This window comes from Protomyctophum parallelum (assembly GCF_964188405.1).
Source record: "Protomyctophum parallelum genome assembly, chromosome: 5".
Classification (NCBI taxonomy): domain Eukaryota; kingdom Metazoa; phylum Chordata; class Actinopteri; order Myctophiformes; family Myctophidae; genus Protomyctophum; species Protomyctophum parallelum.
The window spans coordinates 49,298,429-49,309,752 of record NC_139702.1 but is presented as its reverse complement, the minus strand read 5'-3'; the positions used below and the strand labels follow the sequence as shown (position 1 = coordinate 49,309,752).

The window sequence follows — 11,324 nt, the reverse complement described above, 5'->3', positions numbered from 1 at the left end:
AACAAAACAATTTGACTCTCTCTCTCTCTCTCTCTCTGTTCTCTTCTCCCCTCAGTCTAGTAAATCTATGCATAACGTACGCTCTGAGTGAGAACCAGGGATGCAGCAATGCACAAGCATCAAAAGGGGAGATGGTGTGAGAAAGGAACAGGAGAGAAAATAGTGAGAGAGAAACGGGAAGAGGGTGAAGTAGTAAGGGGGAGAGAGAGAGAGAGAGAGAGAGAGATAGAGAGAGAGAGAGAGAGAGAGATAGAGAGAGAGAGAGAGAGAGAGAGCAAAACAAGGGCACAGAGGGAGTAGTAGAAAGAGAGAGAAGGGGGGGAAGGAGAAAACAGGTTGTCAGTGAGGCTGAGCAGCAAAATAGTGTTTTCCCCCCTTTCGGGTACAGCCTCCACAGATGTTGCATTCAGGTCTCCATGGCAGAGCACTCAAAAAAAGAAAAAAAAAAGAAAAAAGGGGGGGTGAGGGGGTGAGGGGGTGCCTCCAGCCCCGACACAATTCAGCTCCCATTGTGCGCTGAAGGAGAGGAGCTCGGCCCACTGTTTACTGCTGTTATAGTCCACTCACCCGCCCCTCCCCTTGTGTCTCCCCCGCCTCCCCCTCGTGTTATAGCAGAGGGAACCATTGTGAAGGTTCTAGCCCAGAGCTGGGGCTGTGTGGCAGGTCAACAGAATGGGCTGTGAATCCTGTGCCTCTGAATTCGCCGGGTGGGTGGTCCGGCTCTCTCTCTCTCTCTTTCTCTCTCTCTCTCTCTCTCTCTCTCTCTCTCTCTCTCTCTGTGTCTATCTGCTTCCCCATGCTCTCTCCCTAACTCGCTCACTTGCTCCATGTCTTCCCGTCTCCCTCACACATGCTCTGTCTCTTTTTCTCCCCCTTGGCTCTTCTTTTCCTCCTCTTCTTTTCTCTGTTCTTACTCTGTCTCCTCTCCAGCTCTATGCTTTCATCTTCTCTCATCCTTCGCTCCACTCCATCTTTCCCCGACGACTCTCTGAGGATGAGTGATTAGCTCATATAACACAGGGCCAGGGCCAGAGACGGGCCCTATAGTGTCTGTGGTGCTGTGGTGCTGTGATGTGGTGATAAGTGGTCCTGGATGAAGCCAGGCCTCTGTGCACGTGTGCGTGTGTGTGTGTGTGTGTGTGTGTGTGTGTGTGTGTGTGTGTGTACATGTGTGTTTCTTTGATTCTCCACTTCTCCCTCTCTTCAAGATGACCTGATCCTCACTGTTGGCCCATGCGAACCTGTCTTCAGGAAGGCCGGTATAGTTATAGTGGACCTTCTAGAGCCTGGGTGGCAGGCAGCACTAATCCCTGTGCTGATTACATTTGGCATGGGCAAATAAACAGTAATAAGTGAACCTACCAGGCTCAGCAGTGTACACACGCACGCACGGACGCACACACACACACACACACACACACACACACACACACACACACACAACCCGACACCTGTGTGCACGTATGCACACGCACCCACAGTATAACACACTGTGATGTTACAGATTTACAGTTCATAGCATTGCTTTCTCAGTCTCACCAAGCACTAGCCACTCTGCAGTGTAACTACACTCTCCATTCTCTACAACACACAACACAAGAAACACTAACAGGACACAGCATGGATATTTGATGAACTCCTTCTGTGCCCTTATCTGACTCATTCTTTCCATAATATTGTTTTTTCCCTCCCTCACTGATAACTGCAGTACATGAGAAATAGATGGCCCTGGCTTTAAATACATGGGACTGCACAGCACCATCTTTTCCTTACAAATTGTGACATCTTGTGGGCAGAAATTGCTATTGCATACAGTACGTATTGATCCCTTACAATTTACATATGTGTATGTAGCATACAGGGTTAGGGTTAGCAAGGTTATGAATATATTAACCCTAGAACACTAAACACGGGTGATTTTCACCCGGACAATTATATTTTTGTAATTTTCATAATGTTGTTGATGTTTGAGGTGGGTGTGTCTTTCAGTACCTTAATGATGCTCAGTGACATCATAGAAGGTATAGGTTTGTTTCCCTGCCCACATGCCTGTTCTTTTCTACAGGCAGGTGTCCGGGTGACTTTCATCCAAGTTTAGTGATTAGTTAGTCAGTTTGTGAAGAGTAGGCCTACCTCAAGTTGCCATGTATTGCTGTACGTCAATATATTTTTATGAGAAATATTTCTTATGGAATATAATATATCACATTGGGTAAAATGTGGTTTGACAAAAGTTATGTTTAGTGTTCTAGGGTTAAAGTATAGTTAAAGTATTGAAGTTGCAAAAAGAGTCGGAAATAGAGAGATACTATATCAATAGGCAGGCGTACTGTATATCAGCAGGCAGGCAGGCAGGCAGGCAGGCAGGCAGGCAGGCAGGCAGGCAGGCAGGCAGGCAGGCAGGCAGGCAGGCAGACAGACAGGCAGACAGGCATGCAGGCAGGCAGGCAGGCAGGCAGACAGGCAGGCAGGCAGGCAGGCAGGCAGGCAGGCAGGCAGACAGGCAGGCAGGCAGGCAGGCAGGCAGGCAGGCAGGCAGGCAGGCAGGCAAGCAGGCAATTTAGATCCTCTTTTGGCCTTCGAGAATTATCTAAAACGAAACGAGGACGCGCGCAGCCGCGCACACACACACTTTGAGCAACATACATCCTGCTGTGGTCAGAATGGTTGATCCTCTTTTGTGGGCATGCAGTTTGTGGGCATGCTTAATATTCACAGGCAACACTATAATAGCTGATCAGCTGCTAGGTTCAGCAGAAGTTATACGTAGAGCCTCAATATGGGATCCGTTGGCTTTTCTGTGTTTATCCTGGGTAAGCTTTTTATATTTGTCTTTTATATTTTCATATTTCACATTTGTTTTTTCTATCACATGGATTCTTTGGAAGCTGTGACATTGTTTTCTGGTTATAGCCATTATTCTGTTGCTGGCTTATTTCATCTAAATATTTCTAAATAATGATAACAAAATGTAGTAGCCTTGACAGCTATGACAGGCACTGACAGTTTGCATTTACAATGGAAATATGTGTCTGTTTTATTTAGTTGGTCTAAGCACTGTATGCGGTAACAAACTCACATTGTGTGTCAATATTATATGTATAAGTCAGAAGGGGGTTCCTCATGTTATACTGTACAAGTTAATTACACAATACAAAAACTGGGTATGGCAGAGGTTTGGTCTTTCTGTACAAAATGTGTTTTCAGTTGAGAATATTTACTGGTCCATTGGGAATTTAACCATAGCCGCAGCTTTACAAGCTCCCATAATGCACATGAACGTTTACATACAGTATGTGCAGACAAGGACACACTTTGCCACACCCTGTTCAGCATGCTGTAGTTTGATGAAACGGATGATTGGCTAATTGATAATGATGACAAGGGCCTTTAAAAATATTATCTCTACCGTTTCGGTATGATTAGCAGGTGTAGGTTGCAAATGCAACTTAGATTGGAACATTTTCTTGGCTTTCATAACTTTCAGCCAGCAAAAAACTATCCCAGTGTTGGAGGCAAACATGACCCGAACAGAAAAACAGATTGATGTATAAATCCAATATTCTCAAGCTGAAAATAATAATAATAATAACTAGAAATGTACTCTGTCGAGGTGCCAACTTACATGGCCTACTTGTGCGAAAACGTACCTTAGTTATGTCACCAAGAATGGTGGTCCCTTATTGGCTGTTGGTCATGTAACCAAATCTGTTTCAATCATTAATCCTATTGGGATTGAAGTAGATCCTATATACAGCTTTAATGTTTGTTTTTAAACGATGCTTGTTTAAGAAAACGCCATAGACAATAAAGAGAAATGTAATGTTTGTTTCAGTCCTCAAAATGTAAACAAACATAATGTTGTAATAAGAGCGCCCCTCACTTCACACAGGTGTGATTTCTTTATATATACAGTAGCCTACTGTATAAACATGATGGGATGACTTTAAACACCAAATATATTTCAAGGTTTTGGGCCTGTCTTTTCTTTCAGGTCTTATTACACATTTTGCCATTGCAGAACAAACAACCATGTTGCCCAACATGGCCAATGAAACCATCACCATGTTTGTCAGTGCCAATGTGACTGCAACAAACTTCATCACTGATCCATACGTCACCACTGGAAACGCCACCAATGGAAACGCCACCAATGGAAACGCCACCAATGCCAATGGCACGGCATTGTACACTGAGCTACCCGACGCCAATGGAAACCATCTTTCAGGTTAGAACAATGTGAAGCCCTTGGCCTGGACAGCTGGCGTCGCCGTCTAGGCATCTAGGCTGGTAATGCCAGAGTGGCGACACGCTTTGATGGTGCCTATGGGCTATAGTTCCAAACATTGAGATAGAATGAGCACTTCTGCATTCCATTGTTAGAAGTTGGGAGTCAACGCTAGTGTCGCCACTCTTACTAGATAACTCTGGTTACTACCTACCAGTAAGACGCCCTGAGGACGCCCTGAGGGCGAGGTCCTGCGCACGCATCCGCCTGGGTGACGTCAGACTGCTGGGCGAGAGCTGGCGCTTTGGCATGGGGGGTCAGATCAACATATGGAATGAATTCTGTACTGGCCATATGGAACGTGTCTTGAGTGTACAGGGTTTGATGAGATCAGATCAACATTATGGAATGTCAGAACAGGTCAGCTCCATATGGAGATCTAAGAGGGGGCAGTGTCTTGAGTGTACAGGGTTTGGTGCAATTTGAGATCTAATGGTCAGCCCACTGAAGAGAAAAATGGATGAGGACATCTCCTCCCACTGCAGTCTTATTTGAGTGAGTTCCCAAAAAAACGATTTAGATTTGTGAAAAATCAGCTTCCTCACACCCGACATACGCTGTAGTGTAAGCTACAGTATGTCATGCACATGTCTACGTTCAGATGGTTTGGGCAACCCACTGAGGAGAAAAAATTATGAGGACAGACAGAAGGACAGTTTTAACTAGAAAAAGTGCCCTTCTGGGCACAGGTCTCCACCAGGTTATCCACAGATCCGTGCAGTTAGGTAAAAACACTTTTCGGCCAGTTATAGCGCCACCTTGAGGCTGAGTTGAAATTGTTCATGTGGCATTTTGTCCTCGGCCTAGTGGGAATGTGGGTGCACAATTTCACGGAAATCACGCGATGTGTTCATGATTTGCAGCATTTTGTTTGAAACTGAGCACTCCTGTGAACTTTGGAAGCCAATCTTAACCAATCAGGATGGAGTGTGAGAAATATGAAAGACCGGTTTGGTTGAATGGCTCTAGAGAGACTGTGTACCAATTTGCATGATGTTTGGACAAAATCTGTAGGTGTGCTGTGCAAAAACCTGTTTTGCACAAAGCGGCCTCCTGGTGGCGCTATAACAGGCCGTTCTGGAAAGTTTGGGGCAGAGGTTCATGGTTGGCATCCAGGGAGTGTGTGTGCAAAATTTGGCATCGACCGGGTTAACGGTGGCTGAGATTAGCTGGTCACGGACGGACACACGGACACACGGACACACGGACGGACGGACGGACGGAGTGCAAAACATACTCTCCCCATGCCTTCGGCTGGTGGAGACAATAATTTTAGATAGACTAGTAGTGTAGAAGGGTTATAGTAGGAGAGTAGCATAACAGACTGGACCAAATTTTATTTAGTCTCTAGACATTTAGAGTCTATTAACACTAATTAGTGTCTATTTCCAAACCGGACTAGTGGAAACGTGATGTACTGTTAAATAATGAAAGGGGTGTACTCATGGACACACAGATTATACTGTACACACTAAACAGCTCATACTATACCGGTGAAATTGATACCAAACTGAACAGAGCAACAGACAATAGCAAATGGTGCAAAGATAAGCTGTGAATTATGTTACCTGTTACCTTGAATGATGTCCTTATAATTATATCTAACCTGTTCAATGATGCCCTTCATGTTGAAAGATGCCCTTCATATCTGCCACTGTATCTCTCACTGTCCCAGAACCCACCACAACATCTGAGATTCCTACAGCCAAGACTATGCCTACCACTCCTGACACTGTGAAACCTTCCACTGTGAAACCTTCCACTGTGACACCTTCCACTGTGAAACCTTCCACTGTGAAACCTGCCATTGTGAAACCTGTAAAACCTGTAAAACCTGCCATTGTGAAACCTGCCACTGTGAAACCTGGGCCAAGCAGTACGTCCTTCCATATTCTCTTCTTCAATTCACAAAAGTTGAAAAACATGTTTTCAGATGTGTAGATGTGTCAGTTTATTTTGCTGGTCAGGATTTTGATCTCCCTTTGTTTTGTTACATATACTCATTCATAAAAGCTGAATAAATGGAATAAATAAAATCTTTATTGTTGAACCAGGTAGCACTACCACCAAACCCAAAGAACCAAAAAAGACAAGCACAGGTGAGTTTACTACAAAACAGAATAATATTTTCTCTGTTATGACTAATTATCTACTACTATTTATAACGATTAACATTTTCAAATCCAGACAACAGTGCACACTGAGACTAAATTGTACTCTTTTTTGCCCTTACACTCACCCACTGAAGCCCTTTACGCTACACTCATTGTGGTCTTCATCGTTCTACTTGGGATGGGAGCAGCCTACTGTTTCCTAAGTCGGCGATCTAAAGTGAGTATTCTGTATGTCTCAAATGACCAGAGATGGGCAAAATACATTGAAAATGTATTTTGATACAAAATACAAATACTGGGTCAAAAAATTTATCTAAATACAAAATACAAAATACATCTTCCATCCCCATCGAAATACAAATTACAAAATACAAAAAAGTATTTCAAATACGTATTTCAAATACATGTATTTCAAATACTGCCCATCTCTGATGGGCAAAATATATTGAAAATGTATTTTGATACAAAATACAAATACTGGGTCAAAAAATTTATCTAAATACAAAATACATCTTCCATCCCCATCGAAATACAAATTACAAAATACAAAAAAGTATTTCAAATACGTATTTCAAATACATGTATTTCAAATACTGCCCATCTCTGCAAATGACAACCCGCTATGCTATGTGAAACGTGCGTGTGTGCGTGCGTATACGTGCATGCGTGTGTACTACTGTGCATGCATGTGTGCATGCATTCATGCGCAATATAGGCTACAGTATACATACAGCATGCTTACAGTATCTGTGCGTGTTAAGAACCACCTGACCCTGCTACTTCTACAGACGTACATGGTTGACCAGCATTCCAGACAGGAGGATGACCCTGAGATTCCCCTGAACGATATGGAGGAGAGATCTCCTGACACAGCATCACAGAACGGTATGTCAATGTCTCAATGACTCTGTTGGAGGGGATGCTACTGTAGCAGCACATTCTTGTTTGATTGTGATGGCCTGGTTGTGCGGGTTCCAGTGTCACTCCTTGAAGTGCTGGTCGTGATGCTCTACGTTTTTCCACAGTGCATGGATTTGCATGGATTTGGACATGGATTTGGACATCCTTGTGACAATATCTTGAATCTAGAATCTTGAATCTATGTTCCCTCATTTCCTGGTCTAGTTTTCTAGGTTCTGTGTTTCTGTTTGCCCCAGCTGTAACTGATTTGCACCTCTCATGTTGATAACAGTGTTGTTTCAGTCAGTCCTTGGTGACTGGGGAACTCGTCCCTTCTTGACTACTGAGATTAGGGACCATGCAGATTAAGACTATTAAGATTATTTTAGAATCTTAATTCTTTAGAGTCTTAGTGTCTTACTTTCTTACTTTCACCCAGTTGCACCAAAATGTAATGTTAACTAGCGGTCCGGAGTCTAATGTACAGTATTAGTCCATATTTTTTCAATAGATTTGAGCAATGATGTTTTCTAATGAAACTTGAAACTTGATGTGTCATCATTGTATTGTGTCACATGGTTTTGTCTGTGACGTTCACTTTCACCTGTCTCTCCGGTATTAAAATGGACAATAATGGGTTTTGAACACCACTTTGCCTGGCTCTCTGCATGTGGGTTCCCACTACATCTGCTTGTGACACTGGCTTCCAATGTTATCAACCCATAATCACCAGTATGTTCTTATCGAGACCATGTCAAGACCATGCAATGGAGCCAGTATGGACATGTCCTACGTACTGCCTACCATGAGTAGTATATAGGCCAGGGGTTCCCAAACCTTTTTGGACCAGGTACCCCTTTTGGGGTAGATATTTTTCCAGGTACCCCCTCATCCTCGCAACACAGATAACAATATATTTACAACCACAAGCAGTGTTTCCTGCAGGAAAAAGCTTTGGCATGGTGCTGGGCGCAGGGGGGCCTTCTTGCGTTGATTAATTAATTCATTTTATTCAATAATTAATTAATAAGATTATTATTACACTATAACACTTATTATGCTATTACACTATTACACATATTACACTATTATACTTATTACACTTATTACACTATTATACTATTACACTTATTAGCCTATTACACTATTACTCTATCACACTTATTACTCTACTACACGTGATAGACTATTACACTTATTACACTATTACACTTACAGTATTATGCTATTACACTATTACTCTTATTCCACTATTACACTTATTACACTTATTTCACTATTGCACTTATTACACTATTACACTATTACTCTTATTACACAATTACACTTATAATCACATTGCTTCATATTTATCATTGATAAATACAACCAATTGACCAATACAAATTGACCCCATACATATTTTGGCAGTACTGTACTGTACTGTACTGTACTGTACTGTACTGTACTGTACTGTACTGTACTGTACTGTACTGTACTGTACTGTACTGTACTGTACTGTACTGTACTGTACAGCACTGTTATCCACTGTACTGTACTGTACTGTTCTGTTATCCACTGTACTGTACTGTACTGTACTGTACTGTACTGTACTGTACTGTACTGTACTGTACTGTACTGTACTGTACTGTACTGTACTGTACTACATTCCACTGTACTGTACTGTACTGTACTGTACTGTACTGTACTGTACTGTACTGTACTGTACTGTACTGTACTGTACAGAGAGAGACCCTTCCCCCCGGGGGGTTCGCGACCCACGGGTTGAGAACCCCTGTAATGTAGTGCACCATTCAAAATGTGTTCAGTTGATCAAACTTAACTACGGTCCCCGTAACGCTGGTTTGAGCTTATGTAAATCTTATGTAAATCTCTGATCTGTGATACACACACACACACACACCCACACACCCACACACACACACACACACACACACACACACACACACACACACACACACCAAATTTCTCTACGTGTAAAGCCTAAACCACACCTTCAGTTGCAAGGAGTTGCATTGATGTGGTTTATCTCAAAATGGTTTTGTTGCAAGGAGTTGCAACTGGTGTGGTTTGGGCTTAAGATAGGGTCCAACAAGTTTTACAACTATCTAAATAAATGATCATCCATTCGAATATATTAACGAGAGATTAAAGAGTAAATTATTAGAATAATCAAAAAAGAGAGGACGCAACCCACATGCTCAGCGCATCCCACACATTTGGCAATTTAAAAGGGAAAGAATCAATCTTTCCAAAGGTATAAAAGTTACTGCCAAGGAGTATTGTTACAACATTGTTATTACCATGAAGCATTGTTATAAATGTACGATGATCATTTGATCATGTAATGGTAATAGATTAATCTGTATGACTGCACAGTCTGATATTTACAATTCAGGCATTTAGCAGATAATTAATCCAGAGCGATTTACAGTAAGCAGGAACAATACAAGGTAATCAAATACATGGAAATACTCATGGAATCATAAGCAAGCTAAGAACCTAATATCTGTAGAACAGTAGATTATCTGTGCAGTGAAGCTATGAGTATACATTTTAGAGTGCTATGTGCTACAGTACGTCAACATAAAATGCTAACTATAAAATGCTAAATTATAAATCTTTCAGGGATGCAGACATTTGCAGACAGTGGGGACACAAAAGAGGCCAAGGACTCTGAACCAGAGGACACACCTGGAGGACAAGAGGAGCATAAAGGTTAGAATAGTTGTCTGAACAAATTAACCAGTGTTGGTTTTGACAGCAGATTTTAGTTTTGGTCATAGTCTTTTGAATACAATTGAATTTAGTTTTAGTCATTTTAGTCATCTGAAATGTTTTATTATTAGTCTAGTTTTAGTCGACTAAATGTAGGTTTTCATTCAACTAAATCTACAGTTGGTTTCGTCGGAAAAAAAACACATTTTTGCAGGCCTTGATGGCATCGCAATGGCTGATTTTACACTTGGTTGTATTCTGAAAATCGCCAATGTACAAGCTCACGTGTTGCAGATCTGCTATTTTCAGAGTGCAAATAGCCGAGCAAAACCAAACATAAATTATTTGTCTTTTAGTTATAGTGGATCTCTATTCCACTAGTCCCTCCCTAACATTTATGTTAGTCTAGTTTTTATTTGTTGAAATTGTCAATATATTTAGTCATAGTTTTAGTCATCATAGCTTAGTTTTTATTTTGTTTTCGTCAGTGAAAAAACGTAGTCGGCAAACTTTATTTTTTCTTCTTAGTTTTAGTCGACAACATCAACCCTCGGACAAACAGGTCTCACATTCAGCTTTGACAGTTTACAAGAGAACACAAGATGAGATTTGATGATATTCACATGGGTAAATTGGAACCCATGCAATAACAGTGGAATAATGTACTGTGCCCAGGATTACATCAGATAATTGACACTGGGTGGGGGGGGATGGGTTGCTAAAATAGTGCTTTAATCATATATTTAAAAAAAAGAAAATAATCATAACAAACCTTGGGTAAGCCTGGGCCATGTACATAAACTGAACACGAGTGGCCTAACAATATTGGCATGATAAGAGTGCATTCATGCGTGCATGGCCTATGTCAAGGTATTTCAGAGAATATGCCCTGTTCAGGAATCAGGATCTGTATTGGTTACAGATAAAATACAATCTAATAGAACTAGCAAGAGTGCACTGTGGCCGGAGTATGCTGTGTCACCTGCAGCTTCCTCTTTAGCAAGAACAGTCTTACTGAATAAAAGGAAGTGCTCACCACAGTACTGGACATTTCATAATTTACCGTATGTAAAACGAAAAAGGAAAACACTTTTATTTCAGGGAAACAGCAACGTTTCGGCCTATGCGGCCTTCATCAGGCTATCTTTATGGGTGTTTTCCTTTTTCCTTTTTGGGGCACCGTACCCTCTCCTACGCACCTGTTGCCTGTAGGTGTTAAAAAGCTTTGCTTTTTACCGTATGTAAAACAAAATCACAAATGTGACATTGGCTAATACAACATGATCGTTCATGTAGATTAGAAT

At 41.7% G+C, this 11,324-nt stretch overlaps 1 protein-coding gene across 1 annotated transcript; it reads left to right on the top strand.

Annotated features, from left to right (window-relative positions):
• Positions 1 to 2,719: 2,719 nt before the first annotated feature.
• On the top strand, positions 2,720 to 10,025 carry LOC310858410 (uncharacterized protein; the record flags this gene model as incomplete). Its single annotated transcript, XM_083764518.1, has 5 exons — positions 2,720 to 2,813; positions 3,995 to 4,228; positions 5,964 to 6,164; positions 6,343 to 6,387; positions 9,931 to 10,025. The coding sequence occupies exons 1-5, from the start codon at positions 2,780 to 2,782 to the stop codon at positions 10,023 to 10,025; spliced, it is 609 nt and encodes a 202-aa protein (XP_083620644.1). The 5' UTR covers positions 2,720 to 2,779.
• Positions 10,026 to 11,324: the final 1,299 nt, after the last annotated feature.